The following is an 18,237-nucleotide window of genomic DNA, read 5'->3' on the forward strand; positions in this document are numbered from 1 at the left end:
AAGAAGCTAACCTGCTACCGTCATAGAAATTGCCAGAATTTTCAAGTTACAAAACAATTTCTCCAATAGGAAATAATGGACAATTTGGGATGGAAATGTTTGTATTGCATATGTATTACTGATGATTACTTCTCAAAATTTACATATTTGAATTTTTTTTTTTATACTGCACGTGAATTACGAAATGTTATAATTTGAAATCATTTTTATTTATATGTTTTTTGGGATGTACTGTCATTTTTCTTTAATTAATCAGTTCCAGAGTCTTTATTTTTTTTCCCTTTTGATTCTTAACTTTTAGTTGGTAGTATAAAAAAAGGTTAATCAAGTCGATCCTTGGAGAGCGCAGTAAAAGATGTTTTTAACATTAACTGTCGGGCAACAAAACAATTTTGAGATGGAAATGTATTCAATCTTTTTAAATATTTAAAAAAACATATACAATTTAAATTTGAATATACAGTATGTATTATGGTATTATTTTCCCATTATAGGTATTTTAGGCACATTTATGTTCATATTGTTGCTATTGCATTGAAAAACATATTAGTTATTATTTGAATGAATTGTTCGCCTGACGGTTGCACGTTTTTAGAGCTTTTCCAGTTTTAAAGTTCCACTGTGCGCATACAAAATGTCCTCCACCCTGCACATTACTCATGCGTGCCACAATTAAAGGTTAACACGGGCGCTCACGGAAAACGGGCGTTTGGCGGCGACGCCTACCTTGGTCCTCCTGGGTGGTGTCGTTGTAGTTGACTTGTTTGCGGATGCGCTTGCCCTTGCCCAGGTTGCGGGCCAGATCCTCCTGCTGCTGCTCGTAGTGGTGGCGCAGGAGCTTCTCCCAGTAGTCCGGGTCCACGTTCTCCTCCTGCTTGATGATCTCGCGCTCCACCTCCTCCTGTGCACAAACACACACGATGTTTGCTTGCTAAGCCAACGTAGCGGTTTCCACGTTTACTCGGTGCTCCTTCTCGTGTCAAACTGTGAGGTGAATGAAACATTGGAGCTTTTTCCTAATCATTATAGTGCTGTTTTTTTTTTTTTTTTTTTTTTTAAAATAAATATATGAAAACAAAATCTCCTTGGCAATGAGCTAATGGGTGAAGAAAGCGCTCTCTCACCTCACCGTCCTCCTCTTTGACCACGTACTGGGCCACCTTGAAGGAGCTGAGGTACTCGTTCATGTTCTGGATCTCCGTGTCTTCGGTGGCGTCCTGGCTGCGGTCCAGCAGCTTGGAGATGGCGTCGTCGTCGTAGTGGATCACGTTGCCCTCCTCGCCGTCTTTGTTGTCACCTGGCCAAAGCAACACGGCATCAAAAAGAAACCTTTTCATATAATTTGTTTTGTAAACGACAATCATTAGCCGGATCGAATTTATTATAGTGGTTGTTTCCTGCACGACAGTGAGAATTGTTTTTAATAGTTTGGTTACTTTTTGATTAAGCTAGCCATATAAAAATGGTCTATTTGGTCTAGTCTATGTACTGTAGCTACAACAATATTTTGTAAATAGCTACAATATCAACATCAAATGTTTTATATACTATTCACAAATACAATAATGATTATCAAACTAAATATATATATAAACAAAAACAACATTTTAGTTTAACAAAAAAGTAAGAAAAATAAAGTAACAATACTTTATTACTGTGGTTGGAGTGAATATTTTGGTAATCAACGAATGTATTTTGTGTGTTTTATGATAACGAAATAAAACGCAAATATTCAGAGAATAATAGAAATGCATGTATTGTAATGCGAAATCACATTTTATTTTATTACATTTAAAAGATAATTGTAATTCCTGCATCTGTATCAGGATCTATTATGTCCCTTTCATTAAGATACATAAGCAACTAAATACATTGTTTATCAAATTATATATAGTAATCGTGTAATTAAATAATATTACTAAAATTAAACAAATAACAAGACTATGTAATATTTTCTTGATAATTTGGGTTGTAGTTCCTGACTCATAATTTTTATGACCCCCCAAAAATCTTGATTTCGTATTATTAAAATAACAGGAAATAAGATGACTACAAATATGAATACATCAGTGAAACTGGAAATGAAATCTCCGTTATTCTCCGTACCCCCCATGTTGCGAGCCGCCTCCATCTCGTCCTTGAACAGCTCCTCGGTCCCAAACTTGAGGATGTCGTCCAGCTCCTGCTTGGACATGGAGCCCGTCTTGGAGCCCAAGCCGGGCCGCACCACCAGGTGGGTCAGCATCATCTTCCTCTTGGCCACCTGAGTGATCCTCTCCTCCACCGAGCCCCGCGTCACAAAGCGGTAGATCATCACCTTCCTGTTCTGCCCGATGCGGTGCGCTCTGCTAAAAGCCTGAGAAGAAGCCGGCATCATCACGAATACGGTGCAGCGGGGGAAAAAACGTAATTGCTCATATTAACAGTTTAAACCTTAAGTATAGCACAAGCTAGGATCCCAAAACATTGATCTACTATCTGCATCTGCCAAATGCGCTAAATTGCCGCACCATTTTGTTTTGGCGCGTTCAGGTGAGGGGTACATGCACGCGCAATCTGACTTATCAAAGCTGAGACGAAATGCCAGAAACAAACATTGTTGCAACATATCATCTCTTCAGCAAAGCAATTTTGGAGCTTGTCACAAGAAGGAGTCATGCCGTATTGCCGAGGACAAAACCTTTTAACTCTGCTCTTCCGTGCATCTGGGTCATTTCAGCACGCTGTCACAATTGGTGCTGGCTTGTCCCAAAGCGATTTTTCGTGTGTGTTGTCCCAAGTTTTAAACAGAATATTACGTGCCGCTCGGGACGAGTTAAGTCAAACAAAACAAAAGGCTTTTATGCAGTCGCTGGCTCCCCCCAAATTATTGGAGTTATGGATTTCTTTCCTGTAACAGAGTAATATGTTGCTTTGCCTCTTCCACTGACACTTCCGATTCCATTACTTCAAACTACAAAAAAAAAACACTACAAAACAGCGAGCGCAATCTGTTAGAGTGAGTGGCATCCAATTTAGTGCCCGCTATTTGAGATCTTAGTGGATCAGACCCTTAGATCCATCACTTTGATAATACTTCCTTGACGCCGATGACTGCTTTCCTAATAGTTTGTGCTTTGCCGCCATCTTGTGGCATCTTGGGCCGTTACAGTAAGAGCCCCCGAAAATGTAAAAATGTGTGGTTTTAGTGAGTCGCAGAGGATGGGCTCCACAGAAACAAATGTAACTAGCGAACCATGAATAGGCGGAGATGCCCCTGTTTGTCCAACTAATAAGGAATAACATGAAAGAAGGCGTACTTGGATGTCATTGTGAGGGTTCCAGTCTGAGTCGTAGATGATGACGGTGTCTGCGCTGGCCAGATTGATTCCCAGACCTCCGGCTCGGGTTGAGAGCAGGAAGCAGAACTGCTGAGCGCCCGGTGCTGCAAACCGAGAACACGAGCGTAAAGACATTTACAGAACACATCGGCCTGATGTGTTTGCGGATGAAAAAAACAAGACTCGGACTCTGTACTTAGGTAGAAGTATAAATTGGGATTCAAGTCCTTTACTTAAGGTTTCCTCCCACCACAGAACAAAACCCACCGTTGAAGCGGTCGATGGCCTCCTGCCTCAGGCCTCCGGTGATGCCGCCGTCGATGCGCTCGTATTTATAACCCTCGAACTCTAGAAAGTCCTCCAGCAGATCCAACATCTTGGTCATCTGCGCGAGAATCCAAAACGATATTGCATATGAAAAAGACAATGCTGATGGAGTGGAAGGCAAACATTCCCAACGGAAAGAATGTAAATTCACTGTGTGGCAATTAGAAAATGTACAGGCGATGTTTTAAAAGGGACATATGGAAAGTGGACTTTTATGCAAATAACGGAGTCATGCTTTGCATGTACTAACCTGTGAGAAAATGAGAACTCTGTGGCCTTCGTCCTTGAGCTTCTTCAGCATCTTCTGCAGCAGCGTCAGCTTTCCCGACGACTTCACCAGCTGGCTGCCGTCGTACGAGCCGTTGGGCAAAACGGGAGCCTCCTGCGAGAGGAAAACGCCGCGTCATCCACTCCGGCGCAGCTCTACCCCAAAACGTGCCGACGTACCACAGCGGCCACGGGGAAGAGGTAGGGGTGGTTGCAGCACTTCTTCAGGTCCATCATGATGTTGAGCAGTGACACTTGGTTGCCGCCCCCTTTGGAGTTGAGAGCCTCGAAGTTCCGCGTCAAGATGAACTTGTAGTACTTCCTGAGGAGGAGAAAGCACAAAATCGCCCGCTGCTTACATAAGGGCTTCTCAAAGTGGGGTCCGCGAGCCGTAGCTTGGGGGGGGTTGCCGAGATCATTTGCAATAAATGATGTTGTACCATTCGAAAAAGTGCATACCTACATATGGGTGCCAATAAAACAATCATAATAAACCAATTACTCTTCCCTACCTTAACCTTTGGGCTAATTAAAAGCGCTGATATGATTGGGACATATCCCTGCATGAATAAAGTCATTGTTTCCAAATCCAAGCTCTAAAAACCAAAAAAAAAGGGGGATTTTTGATTATAACATGACAACTATTCTCTGGCAAATAGGCAATTTTTAAATTCCTGTGGCATGGACGGGTCCACGTGGTAGTTATGTTTATTTGGCCTTAGTATTATGAGGGGGGGGGGGGGGGGGGGGTCCTTGGAAAAGTTGAGTTGACATAGCATCGTCGTAGCTTAGCGCGCTACTAATGCCGTGACTGACTTCTGCATGGGGCTGAGCTCCACTCGCACGATCAGCTCCGTCTTGGCGGGCATGTTCTTGAAGACGTCCGCCTTGAGCCTCCTGAGCATGTGCGGGCCCAGCAGGTCGTGGAGCTTCTTGATCTGGTCCTCCTTGGAGATGTCGGCAAACTCCTCCAGGAAGCCCTCCAGGTTACTGCGCAGAAATAAACGAATAGAATGACGCTCGCTATGGAGCCATGCGATGCAGAAGAAGAAGCGACAGTATAGCGACATATTTCCGACACATAATTAGAACCCCAGCCAGTGGAGTAATGCATGCCGACTGAATGAACGGAATGACAGTGGATTTGAAGTCGCTCGACATACTTGAAGCGCTCGGGCGTGAGGAAGTTGAGCAAGTGGAAAAGCTCCTCCAGGTTGTTCTGAAGAGGAGTCCCAGTGAGCAGCAGCTTGTAGTAGATCTTGTACCCATTGAGGATTCTGAAAAACTGCAGGGGACACGCTGACAGTAGTAGCGCGCACAGAACCGGCACACGCCTTCACGGGGGCCCAAAGCGAAGTTGGATTTTTCGACACCCTTTACTGCCAATCATTTCTAATTATTCATAATTCATACACATACTACGAACTCAGTGTTAAAGTGTTGCAAATGTGCAGTTCTGGCAGTGTTGTTTACATTATTCTAGTCGATTGTCAGCCTGACAACAGCCTGAACTGTCTTTAAAATAAAACAGTACACTATGCATTTACTGTCAAAGTGTTTTCTGGTTTATTCATTCTGTTTTAACAGGACTGTAAATAAAACAATAAAATGACTTAGCTATAAAGTCTGGAAATAACTTTAGATGGAGAAAATAAAATGTCAAGCAAGTACTTAAATGATGGAACTGAACAGCGGTACCTGAAACAAGATGACAAATTAACATAAAGTTGAATAGGTAAGTCTCAAGACTTGGTAGAAATGTGCAAAAGTTTGGTTAAAAAAAATAAAAAATACAAAAATACACATTTAACTTTTTTATGTTACAGCGAACTCGCCTCATTCGTGGTGAATAGGAACCGAGCCCTGCTGTAAATAACTAACATCCGCAAATAACTGATTTATACTGTAATTGCTTCGTCACTGAACTCGATTTTTGGCATTGACACTGTAAATGTTCGGGAATACAAGGAAAGTGTAACGGCAAAGTCGACTCCACCAACTATTAGTAGCTGCATCAGGAATGAAGCCACAACGTACTTTCAGTTTGACTTTTGATTTTGCGTGAGGTCCATTCGAGGACCGCCCAAAAAAAAACACTACATCTCAACGGCAAACGAAAAAAACACGAGCAATGAATTGCCACCTAACAACAATGCCAAAAAGTCCACAGGATGGCGCCAAAGTAATCATTTTATTGCTTTGGTCGGCGCACAAAAACAGCAGTTAGACGGGATTTTTTAGCGACTAACGAAGGACAGGTTCAACAGAAATATGCAAATACGGGCGGTTCACTGTACTCGATTCTTTCGGAATACAGCAGGTGCTGTTGGCCGTTAAGACCTCTTGGGGTCCCCCTAGTGGTTGTGGAGCCCAAAGCAGATGCTTAGCTGGCTTATGCTGTGAGTACGCACAAAAGGTTTTACCTTGGACTGGTTGTTCTTCAGCCTGTGGGCCTCGTCCACCACCAGGCAAGCCCAGGTGATGGATCCCAAGATGGCCTGATCGATGGTGATCAGCTCGTAGGACGTCAGCAGCACGTGGAACTTGATGGGCGTGTCTTTCTGCGAGACGGCAAAACGCTTTCACACAAATATCCGTCACGTGAACATCAGGAACGCGGACGATGCCTTCAAGGTAACCTTCATTCGGAAGGCTTTGCGTCCCAGCTTGACGGCGCTGTCCTCGAAGGTGAACTCGTTCTCGCGGATGATGGCGCGACTGTCCTTGTCCCCGGTGTACGTCAGCACGTAGAAGTCGGGGGCCCACATCTCGAACTCGCGCTCCCAGTTGATGATGGTGGACAGCGGCGCGCTCACCAGGAAGGGACCCTTGGAGTGACCCTGAACCACCGCAGCGCACACGTTCACACACCGCTCGGAGTTTTGGGACACGTTGGCTAGCAAGATAAAGGTGACGGTTTCCAAGTTGAGACGAACTACGGTTAAGGTTTCAAGCCAGGGCTAAGGCTTCAACTGATGGTCAGGGTTTCATATTAGGGTGGGGCTTTCAAGTTAGGTTTAGTTTAGGTTTTGATTAAGGTTTCAAACCGGGTTTCGAGTTTCAAATTAGGGTACCAAGCCAAGGTCGGGGTTTCAATTCAGGGTTTCAAGACAGATTAGGGTTTCAAACAAAGCTTCCAGTTTCAAAGTAGGGTTGCAAACACACGGTTAGGGTTTCTAATTAGGGTTTTAAACCAAGTTTAAGGTATCAAATGAAGGTTTCAAACAAGGGTTACAGTTCCAAATTAGGGTTTAAAGACAGGGTTAGGGTTTCAACTCAGCATTAGGGCTTGAAAGTAGGGTTTAAAGCCAAGGTTGGGATTTCAAAGCACGGTTTCCAATTAGGGTTGGGGTTTCAATGTAGGATTTCAAACGAAGGCTACGGTATCAAATTACAGTATGTTGCAAATTAGGCTTCAAAGACAGGGTTAGGGTTTCAAACTTTGATTTCAAGGCAGCATTAGGCTTTCAATTAAGGGAGAGGGTTTCAGATAGGGTTTCAAGCCGAGGTTGGAATTTCAAATTAGGGTTTCAAGAGAGTGACAGGGTTTGAAATGAGGGTTTCAAGACAGGCTTCGGGTTTCAAAGTAAGATTTCAAGTCAATGTTAGAGTTTCAAATGAGAGTTTCCAGTCTGCATAAGGCCGTCGAACGAGGGTTAAGGTTTCAAACGAAGGTTTGGTGGCAAAGCGAAGCTTTCAAACCCGGGTTAGAGTTTCAAATTGTCTCAATGCGCTAGCGTGATGTGCGTCACCTCTTTGTAAAGCGAGTAGAGGAAGACGATGGTCTGCACCGTCTTGCCCAGGCCCATCTCGTCGGCCAGGATGGTGTCGGTGCCCTGCGCCCAGGAGAAGCGCAGCCAGTTGAGACCCTCCAGCTGGTACGGGTGCAGCGTCCCTCCGGTGGCGTTGATGTACCACGGCTGGTGCTCGAACTTGATGGTGGGCTGTTGATGCCACAGTTGGAAAATGTTCTTTGGAATCTCGGCGGAATGCTTATTCTCCAGCAGTGTCTTATGTGCGCTCACGTCGATGATGGGCGCGTCTGGGGGGATCTCCCTCTTTGGGGGGTCCTCTTTTAGCTTGGACACCACAACGGGCCGCTGGTCCTCACCTAAGATTTGCTCCCTGCGCAACAAATGTCAATTGTATCTCTTATTATGCTCACTTAAGGCTTAACATTCTTCCTTTGACACTTGGTGTTTGAGTTGAGTTTATCCTATTTCTATTTGTCGTACCTGTGGTCCCAGTAGGACGCTTTATGGCTGTCGTATTCGGGCAGGTCAAAGTGGTCCACCTCCCACGTGCACTGGTCGTAAGGGAGGTCCCTCCACTTGATCAGGTAGTGCACGTCCCCGTCTTTGTCGAAGCTGCACACACACGCGCGACATTTGTGACCGAGATGTTCCAAATGAGTTTTGAGCCAAGGTTAGGGTTTTCAAACAAGCGTTCAAACGTGAAAGGAGGGTTTCAAAGGAAGGTCTCAAGCCAGTGATGTTTCAGTTTCGGATCAAAAGCTACACAGCGGCGTCCTCCTGTTGCGTGTAAGTTGCGCGCACCTGTGGTTGAGCACGCGGTGGATGATCATCCACTCGGGCTTGATGCCGTATCTGTAGAAGCGCTCCTCCATGGCGGCGTACTGCGGGTCTTTGCTCTTGCGCTTGTCGCTGTTCAGCTCCTCCTCGCCCGAGCCGTAATCGTACGGCGGCGGCTCGTCCATGTCGTTCTTGCGCTGGTAGTTGCGGTACATCACCGTGTGGTACAGTTCCAACTGCGCGCACGCACACGCCATACATTGAACACAACGTCGAGCCAAATTGTTTTCGAGGATACTGCTTTTTTGGGGGGTTTTTTCACTTTTTTTCCCCCGCTGGTTTCAAGCCAGGGTTCGGGTTTCAAATTCGGGATTCAAACATGAATTAGTGTTTCAAGTCTGCGTTAAGGTTTCAAACAAGGGCGAACGTGTCAAATTAAGGGTTTGAAACGAGATCAAATGGTTGTTGTCGCTAATATTGTGCTGAATGAGTGCTTGGCAGGTCACCTGCAGCTCGCTGACCCAGGAGCAGTGCCAGTACGACAGCCCGGCCCACTTGACCAGGAACTCCCTCTCGGGGTGGCCCTTGAGGGGCGGCTTGCTCAGGGGGTCCGCGGCGGGCAGGCCGTCCGGGCCCGCGGGCGGCTCGGCGGGCAGCGGGGCATCGCCCCACGTCCAGTGCATGATCTTTTGCACTTTGCCTTTCAGGGGTGGGCACTAAAAATAATATAAATGGAGACAATGATTTGAAAATCACGTTCAACCTATATTTAATTGAATACACTACAAAGACAAGATATTTCATGTTCAAACTGATAAACTTGATTTTCCCAATCACGGATCAATACCAATATCCAATCTGAACCAAGCCATCTCCATTTAGAATATATTGTGGTATTATATTATAATTATTTGGTTTGTTCGATCGGTGATTATCAACGTGCAGTACCACTAGTGGTACGCGGGCTCCCCCTAGCGGTACGTGAAAAAAAGAAAAAAGAATCACTGGCCAACTTTAAAGGGCAGCAGGTGCAATAGCAGAAAAGTTAAGTTCAAAGAAATTAGGAGCAGCAAACCGTGTAAACCTATATACACACACATTCATTCAAAACTATACAGAAGCAAAGTGCATTACTCAGATAGTATACACAAAAATACTCACATGAATTGCAGAAAAATGAAAATGCATTTTCATTGTTTTTGGGCTCCTAGCCCTGCAGCTTAGTTGAAAAAAATGTGCTGTGCTGATCTGGGCTCACCATGCAGCGCGGACACAGCCACTCCCCGTTGGGTATTTCGGGCAGCGGCGGGTTGAGGCAGTGGATGTGGTAGGAGGACGGGCAGGCGTCGCAACACAGCAGCTCCCCGCCGTCCTTACACACGCGGCAAAACTCCATATGGTCGTCCTCTTCCTCTCCCGCCGCCTCCTCTTCCTCCTCCTCGTCCTCCTCGTCTTTGGCTTCCCACTGGATGCCCTCCTTCTCCTGCGGGCACGCAGTTCAAATACCAGTATTGGTTGGGGCACCATCTGATGGCGTCTTGGTGCCAGGGAAACAATTTGAAGTGAGTTGAGGACCTTCATTGAGACAAAACTAGGCCTTTGCTGCCATCTTGTGGCATCTATAGGCAATTGCAGACCCTAAACCTAAACAAATACCGTGAAAAAAAGATTCTAGTTAAAGTACTGATGCAACTGCTTTACTTTAAGTATAAAAGTACATACAGTGGCTATAAAAAGTCAACACACCCTTGTTCAAATGCTAGGTTTATGTCAGACATCATTTCAAAAGTTCATCCACTATGAATGTGACCTACAACCTCATTTGAAAATCAAACGAAACATTTTAGAGAGTGTATGTAAAAATAAACAACTGCGATAACGTGGTCGCGGAAGTGTGCACATCTCCGTGTAACCGAGGATGTGGCTGTGTTCAGAATGAGGCAATCACATTCAAACTCACGTTAAATGGGAATCAGCACACACTTGCCGCCATTTAAAATTCCCCCCAAAAATTGCTTTCGAGCAGAAGCCTAAAGGTTTTGTACTAACACCGACTCCTATCTGAACTGTTCATAATTCCTTAAGTACAAAAGTAAAAAAATTTTATATATATTATTATTATTATTATAGTTATATATAATATGTGTTTTGATAACTTGCCTGAAGGGGGAAAAAGAAAATGGCTCACAAAATAGTTTATCTCTCTGATTAACTTGCATAGTGCTCGTATTGAGAAGAAAAAATAAAAGCACTGAACACGTAATTTGTAGTACTTTACAGATATCGGTTTTCAAATGAAGGGCGTAAAAGTAAAAAAAAATCTTGGGGAAAAAAACCACTTAAGAACAGATACCTGAATCGTCTACTCTACTACAGAAAGTACTAGTAATGAAATCCAAAATCTGGTACTCACACAGTGTGGACAGCTCCATTTGCCCTCGGGGGCCTTCTCCAGCTCGGGCTCCAGGCACACCAGGTGGTACGCCCGTGGACAGGTGTCGCACAGGATGATCTCGCCGCCCTGCTGACACACCTCGCAGTAGTCCTGGTGGTCCGTCTCGTAGCCGTCGCCGTCCTCCTCTGGAGGAACGAGAGGCATGCGCCGCGTTTACGCAGGGTCACTTATTAGCCAACGGTGTAGCAACACCCTCCGCCCCCAAAAAAAGTAAACAAGTAAAAAAACAGCAATCAAGTCGACATTCACACTCAAACCTATGGATGGATGGATGGATAGACGGATAGACAGACAGACATGTTTTCCCATGTCACAATGACTGTTATGTAAAAGGCGACTTTTGTGACTCTTGCAATTTTTGAGTGACACAATGGATCATCTTTAGCGGTGCCAACCCACTTTTCCTCTTTTTGCGCCCGCGCCTGGCCTTTTTCTTGGCGGCGGCGGCGGCCCCTGAGGCGTCACAAAGCACCGAGGCACTGAGGATGCTGATGTCGTCAAAGTCCGACTCATCCAGGAAGTCTTCGTCGCTCTGAAACAGGAGCAGAAGTCAACTTGTAACGATGACTGGACGAGACGCAGGAAAAAAACAAAGCGAAAAAGTTGCCGCACGCCAGCGGGGCTCACCGAGGACACCTTCTTCTTCTTCCCGCTTTGGCCCGACTTGGATTTGGTCTTCTTCGGCTTCACTTTCTTCTTCACGTCTTTCGCACTCTTGCTTCTCTTTCGAGCCCCCGGCCCTTGAGACACACGGATGACATGTTGACCGCGAGACACTTCATTAGGCACGCCGGCACAATCCGATGCCATAATAGTAGAGCTGCATCAATCATCTGTGATTGTGCATTGCTTGTACCTTTTCCCTCTTTGGTTTTGGCTTTTTTGATGGGCCCGAGCTGGGCGCTCAGCTGGCCGACAGAGGCGGGAGGCGCCACGGTGACCGTTTCCACGGCGGCGGCCACGGCGGCGGCCACGGCGGTGGCGGACGCGCCCTTGAACGGGTTGTTGGCACTGAACTCTCGCCACTTGGCCCCCAGGACCGTCATCATCTTGGACATGGGGATCTTGGGGTTCTTCTTGGCAATGAGAGGCCTGGCGCGAGAGGAGGACGACAACGGCAGATTTATGAGCAAATGAACGGTGGGGAGTCTGGCCTTGTTTACGCTGGCATACAAAATGGAGGCGCTACTGAGTGTGTATTCCTAACCTTAAGCCTTAACACCTAACTTTGTTCACTACTGTGACAGCCCTACCCCCAATCCTGTATCTTTAATTTTTTTTTTTTTATAACAAAATCAAGTTCAATCTCAAGTTCAATATCATTGAATTGATGAAATAAAGCTCTTGAAAAGAACGCCCACTGCTTGTCTTTTTATCAAATGCTTTTACCCAAAAGTTGTTCTGAAAAAACCTTTGTAGCGATTTTAATATACAGCTCCGGCACCGAATCGCAAATATTTACATATTATTGATAGCAATTCTTTTAGATATAAATGTATACGTACCATTCTCCTGTGCCCTAACCCAAACCCTAATCCGCAGGTGTCAAACTCAAGGCCCGGGGGGGCCTATCTGGCCCGCCACATCATTTTATGTGGCCCGCGAAAGCAAACAACATACATGATTCTTGCTAAAATCACGGTAGACATACTGCTTGCAAATATTTTGGCCACAAGCTTCGCTATTTCATACACGCATACATTATAAATCATACATACAATTAGGTATTGTTGTAAAACACCATATATGTATACTTTATATACCGGTACTGTATTTGTATAGCATGGGGGCGGCGCGGCTGACGTTCAGTGTCTCGCTCGCTTAGAACACGGAAATGTATTTTTATGTGCATTTTGATTGGCTCGTTGGTACGACGTGCAACTGCGATTTCAATTTTGAATGGAGGCGAAACCAGTGGCCAGCTGATCAGTCACTCCCGGAAATAGTTTGCCAACCCCCACAAAATGTGCAACAGTTCAGTCGGGTTCGGCCGCATGGCTCAGTGTGCGGCAGGCTTAAGAGTAACCTTCATCCCTAACCCAGCATACAATAGTGAGGTCATCAAAAGGAGTCGAGCCATCTGCCTGCAAATGCTGAAAACAAACGCACGTGGCCAAAAGCCCCAGCTTTGCAGTGTCATCTTTGTCATTTGTCAGGCAACAGCTTGGGTTTTGGCACGCTGGCCTACAAGAGACCGCCGGGTCCGTGTCCCCGGGACCCCACGCGATCCCTCCCTCCCGCCCTCCTTGTTCAGCTTTCAGAGTCTTCCAGCGAGCAGCTGACTGCACACATTGGCCTGCGCTGGTGCTGTCGATGCTCCAGACTGCCTCAGGTGAGTCTGGACTGGGTTGGACACAAAAGAAGCAGTGTGTGCTGCTCCTCATGCACACAGGCAAAAAAAAAAAGAAAAAGAAAAAAGAAATACAAAAATGGAAGCTTGCCTGAGGAACTGGCTGAAAGCTTTGTAGTTGGTGATGGTCTTGTAGTCGTCCTCGGTGAAGCCGTACTGGACGTCTTCCAGGCCCCACTCGTGCATCAGCTGGCTGGACGATTTGGGCTCCTGGGACACACACACGCGCGCACACACACATTCCGATTATCGGATGTCTCTGGAATATTATCCTGCGGCGTAGGGTGTGTTAAAAGTTTGCTATCCTCCCCAACCTGCTTGGAAAACAGCCATCGCCAATCATAAATGTTAAACCTGTTCAATACTTACGATCACAAACGTGTTTGGACAACACCTTAGTCCGGCCAAGCCACGGACTTCGTAATTGTGAGTGTAGTTGATCGCACAGACAGAAGCATGTAGAGGTCAACTAAAGTGGGTAACGCGCATACCGATAATCGGATGTTTATGAACTATTATCATGAACGATTATCCTGTGGTCTGGGGTCTTTTTTCTTCCTTGATCTGCAATAGTTTCTTCTATTTCTTGTTCTACTACTACTACTACGACTACTGTTTCTTCTTCTTTGTATTTTCCAGCAGTCTGGATGCCCTGTGCTGCCTCTCACAGGTCAGTCTTGGTACTACGGCAGACATTTAATTCTGGGAAGGAGTCTCAATTGTCAGCGAAGATATCGTTATGTGTGTTTTCCGCTGTGTTGCCGATTGTTGTTCCCTCGTCAAGTGTGAGGTCTCTCACGTTTGAAAATTGGGTTAAGGTGTCAACAATCGCTATGTGTGCACCCCGCTTTACAACTCACTTTCATAGTCCCGTCGTCGTCGTCGTCATCGTCATCCTCCTCGTCCCGCTTCTTCTTCCTGGGCTTCCTCTCTTTCTTCTCCCTGGGCTTCTTCTTCTTCTTCTTGGTGGGACTGAACATGCTGCTCTCGCTCCCGGAGCCTCGCTCGGGACGGTTCGCATCCTCCACCTCCGCCTCGGACGCATGGTCCTGCTCGCTATCCACGCTCACCTGGATACCTCCCTGAGGACGAGAGAACGCACATTGTCCACCCTGGAGCCATTTTAGGACGGAGTGATAATTAGTCATCCCTGCTATATCCTGTTTCACCTACCACAGTACGGCTGTATCGTAGATTTTCAAGCAATCGTTTTTTTTTTTATCGATTTTTACAGTATACAATATACCAGCACAGGAGTAGTCTGAGTATTGTTGTGTACTATGATTGTATATGTCTTGTTGTTCTGTGTGTATTAAAGTTTAGAATTATTGTGACATCGATGCTAATATCTGTTAGCCAGTACGTTTCACATTTAATGTTAGCATTAAGCGAGCAAATTTTCCTTAGAAGAAATGTTATGGTTTGATTAAACATTTTGGTGTTATAATATACATTTCATTCTCTTTTTTTAATGTGTTTATAGCTAACATCAGCTGGGAGTGAAAAATGAACAGCCTTACGCAAGCGTGCTTCGCTTCTTATTTGGAGAACTGGGAGCCAAAAGAGTGAGGACAGACGCTATGGAACACTTTAAGAGATGTGCTTTGATAAGTTCAAGCCTGTTTTAGTAGGTTTCAGTGGTGCCTTGAGATAAGAGTTGAATTTGTTTCATCACGACGGTTGTACCTCAAAACAAGTGTATTTCAATTGGTTTCAGCCTTACTTGTTTGTTATTTGTTTTCTAATTTAAAAAAAACAACAACAATAATAATATTGTACTTCATAAAAACACAAAGTAATGACATAATTAGAACGTAAAGAAATGAAATAGTTTTTGCCACATTTTTTGCTTCAATTTAATTTACATTGTGCTACCCCTTCTGGTCTGCACGCCTTGGCCACCTGGGGGCAGTATTACAACGTCCACAATTATAGACATACATGAAGAATACGGTCACGATTGCTCAGTAAGCCGCAATAACATTAGTCATTCTTTCCAGAGGATAAAGAATAGAGTATATGCCCGTGAGTACTGCTACAGTACATTATCCGCCTACACAAATAACTGTTGCTTCCAGGGTTATAACACTAAAAACTGTTCATTATCTGCCAAAATGCTGCTTGCTGTGACGTGTGTTGAGTTCACTGCCACTATACAGCGCCCACATGTGATTGATTTGAGTTTACTGAACACGTATAAAATAAATAAATAACACAACATTTTCAAAGAAAGGAAAAGAACATCAAGAGATGTCTTCGCTCAGCACAGTTTACATGTTCAAAGGGAGTAGGAAGATGTTAAAAATGCCTCTAGTCCCACCCATTGTTCTCTATAAATATGTTTATACTCAAGTAGGTTATTCATATAGTAATACTATCCCCATATTTTTATCTCAAATTTGTATCTCAATTTTTTGCCCGAAAGTCAAAGCCAAAAATCGTCCCAATGATGTCTCGTATCTTGAAACGGTTGTAAGTCGGGTCACTCGTTTGTCAAGGCACCAGTACTATTGTCGTGATTGCATAACACCACAATGGTAAAACAACAAATCTAATGGTGGTCTTTTGCACATGTACTGAAGAAGAACCGGGAGAACATCTCCGTCATGTTAGCGATGACACATCTGGAAGGCTGAATGATTCAACACTGGCCAGGTGCTTTCGTGCATGAGAACCCACCCAGTGTGTGTGTCAACGTGTGTGTGTGTGTCCCATCATCCATTACGTGTGATTGCGCATCTATGTTAGCATATTCATGCATTTGTGTTTTCCTTCCTCTCACATCTGCATGCATTTCCAGTCACGCCTGTGCGTACTTCTCTCATGTTGCGCATATTAAAGTGCAGCATGTGTGCGTGTGTGTGTGCAGCCTGTTGCTTCCACACACAAACACACAAACACACGCACACACACACGCACACACACACACACACACACAGACTTGCGGGCGTTTTCGCTCAGTGGAACAGTGGAAAGGCTCGCATTGCCGCAGCGCCCGCCAACCCTTTAGCAGCCTGGCAGTGTTGCCATGGCAACCACATTTGAGCAGTGTCTCTCCCTCTCTCTCTTCCTAGTTTTGCTGTCATTCTCATCGGCCCCCCCCAACACACACACACACACGCACACACACGCACACACATACGTGCACGCACACACACACACAAAAACCCAACCACTGTTCATTTTTTCTCACTTCCCCTCCTTGCACATCTCACCCCCCCCATTTAATTTTCTTCTCTCACTCCTTTTCCCTATCCTTCCATTCACCCTGCACACACGCGCGTGCGCACACACACACACACGCACACACACGCACGCACGCACACACACACACACACACACACATACTCGGCAGCTAATAGAACAGCGCCATCCAATCACACAGCTCCGCATAACGAGCTTGTTATGCAGAGGCCCGAGCTTCTCCGGCAGCCACCGCCGTCTAGACAAATCTCATTTATGCATAAGAAGAAAAAGAGGAAGAGGAGGAGGAGGAGGAGGGGAGTAAATTGAGGAGCGTAAATGGAGGAGGGGAGCAGAGGTGGCTGAAGAGACGAGCCAGGGAAGGCAAGGGCGAGATGGAGGAGGCCCGCACGTGGCACAGGGGGCCAAGGAGGACAAAAGAGGAAGATGGTGGGCCCCCTCGGAGGGAGAACAATCAGATAACTGCTGATCACCTAATGAAATTAGATGCTCCTGCATATTGTTTCTTCCTCAGAGGGGTAGACTGCAGTGCGGTGTGCGCAACCACACACGAGCCAGCCAATGAGCGCACACGTGAATATTACAGTCGGATCTGAAAAACAACTCTTTGTCCTCACGGCTGAACTGTAAAATCAACACGGCGGGCTGATCTGAGACCTGCTTCAAAAAAAAAAAAAAAACTTCTCTTGGCTCCACACTGCAGCGTCTTTGTTTCACTGCCAATTGGATAAACAAGGAAAGCCAGACTGGGATTTTTGTGAAGGAAGGAAGGAAGAAAAGGAAGGAAAGTGATGTGCTAGTGATGAGGAAAAGAGGATGTTGGGATCGTTGGATTCTGGAGCTTGGTTAGATGCTTGGATTGATGACTGGTTGGCTAGTCTGTTGTAAGGTTGGCTGTGGTCGGAGTAAGCCGAAACACAGCATGTAATAAAGTATCGAGTAGGGGTTGAACTGATGAGTCGCCTTCACCACTCCGCATCTGTGTTTAACGCTAATTAATTAACGCTAATCGGCCAATTCACAGAGAACTTCTGACTCGCCCGTCTGCTGCCGTCGCCAGACTGCGAACGCACATTCGAAGCAGCGACATGTCGGCCCAAAGAGGCGACACAGTCAGTCAATCAGTTTGAACATGAAATATCTTTGTAGTGTATTCAATATAGGTCGAACATGATTTGCAAATCATTGTATTCTGTTTTTATTTATGTTTAACACAACGTCATTGGAATTGGGTTGTAGTATGTAGTCAAGTTTAAAGTACAATATGTATTAATCAATGTTTCTACGTATATATATATAGTATCAAATATATACTAGTATAGTATGTACAATCAAATAAATAGTATGCAGTATGTATTCTCTAATATGGAGTATCTCATATGTAGTTTGATTATAATTTAGTATGCAGCGTGTAGGATGTAGCCTGACGCATGTAATGTATCGGACGAGTTCAGTTTTTGTGTTGGCAAGTGAGCGGGGGGGGGGGGGTCAAGGTTGTGGGAAGTCACCTCCTTTTTCCGCTTCTTGACTTTGGCGGCTTTTCCCTCCTTCATCTTCTTGCTCTTCTTCTTCTGCTGCTGCTGCTTGAGGGAGTCGTCGTCATCCGAGAAGAAACTGCCGATGGACGCCAGGGGCAGCGCCGTGCGCACGTCCTCCTCGTCTGCACGTGCAAAAATACAAACAATAAAAAAAATTCAAAAAACGTTAGACATACTTTTGATTGGGTAGAAAAAGGAGCTTCCCTGAATTGCTCAGTCATTCACAAGCAAAGATGGGAGAAAG

General features: G+C 45.3%; 1 protein-coding gene across 4 annotated transcripts in view; it reads right to left on the minus strand.

Annotated features, from left to right (window-relative positions):
• Nucleotides 1-18,237, minus strand: part of chd5 (chromodomain helicase DNA binding protein 5) — a 36,365-nt gene that overhangs the window by 10,755 nt on the left and 7,373 nt on the right. For all 4 annotated transcript variants that reach the window (XM_061785273.1, XM_061785276.1, XM_061785275.1 and 1 more), the window contains 24 exons: nucleotides 17,964-18,115; nucleotides 14,112-14,333; nucleotides 13,343-13,461; nucleotides 11,758-11,993; nucleotides 11,529-11,641; nucleotides 11,301-11,433; nucleotides 10,860-11,026; nucleotides 9,705-9,929; nucleotides 8,953-9,162; nucleotides 8,471-8,682; nucleotides 8,150-8,281; nucleotides 7,940-8,039; nucleotides 7,667-7,858; nucleotides 6,554-6,754; nucleotides 6,338-6,475; nucleotides 5,078-5,199; nucleotides 4,731-4,904; nucleotides 4,095-4,236; nucleotides 3,898-4,029; nucleotides 3,588-3,705; nucleotides 3,300-3,424; nucleotides 2,107-2,356; nucleotides 1,125-1,297; nucleotides 727-901 (listed from right to left, as the gene is read on the minus strand). In XM_061785273.1, the coding sequence (XP_061641257.1) occupies nucleotides 727-901; nucleotides 1,125-1,297; nucleotides 2,107-2,356; nucleotides 3,300-3,424; nucleotides 3,588-3,705; nucleotides 3,898-4,029; nucleotides 4,095-4,236; nucleotides 4,731-4,904; nucleotides 5,078-5,199; nucleotides 6,338-6,475; nucleotides 6,554-6,754; nucleotides 7,667-7,858; nucleotides 7,940-8,039; nucleotides 8,150-8,281; nucleotides 8,471-8,682; nucleotides 8,953-9,162; nucleotides 9,705-9,929; nucleotides 10,860-11,026; nucleotides 11,301-11,433; nucleotides 11,529-11,641; nucleotides 11,758-11,993; nucleotides 13,343-13,461; nucleotides 14,112-14,333; nucleotides 17,964-18,115 (3,963 nt within the window). The remainder of the gene's footprint in view (nucleotides 1-726; nucleotides 902-1,124; nucleotides 1,298-2,106; nucleotides 2,357-3,299; nucleotides 3,425-3,587; nucleotides 3,706-3,897; nucleotides 4,030-4,094; nucleotides 4,237-4,730; nucleotides 4,905-5,077; nucleotides 5,200-6,337; nucleotides 6,476-6,553; nucleotides 6,755-7,666; nucleotides 7,859-7,939; nucleotides 8,040-8,149; nucleotides 8,282-8,470; nucleotides 8,683-8,952; nucleotides 9,163-9,704; nucleotides 9,930-10,859; nucleotides 11,027-11,300; nucleotides 11,434-11,528; nucleotides 11,642-11,757; nucleotides 11,994-13,342; nucleotides 13,462-14,111; nucleotides 14,334-17,963; nucleotides 18,116-18,237) is intronic.

Source organism: Phyllopteryx taeniolatus, chromosome 9, assembly GCF_024500385.1.
Source record: "Phyllopteryx taeniolatus isolate TA_2022b chromosome 9, UOR_Ptae_1.2, whole genome shotgun sequence".
Lineage (NCBI taxonomy): Eukaryota > Metazoa > Chordata > Actinopteri > Syngnathiformes > Syngnathidae > Phyllopteryx > Phyllopteryx taeniolatus.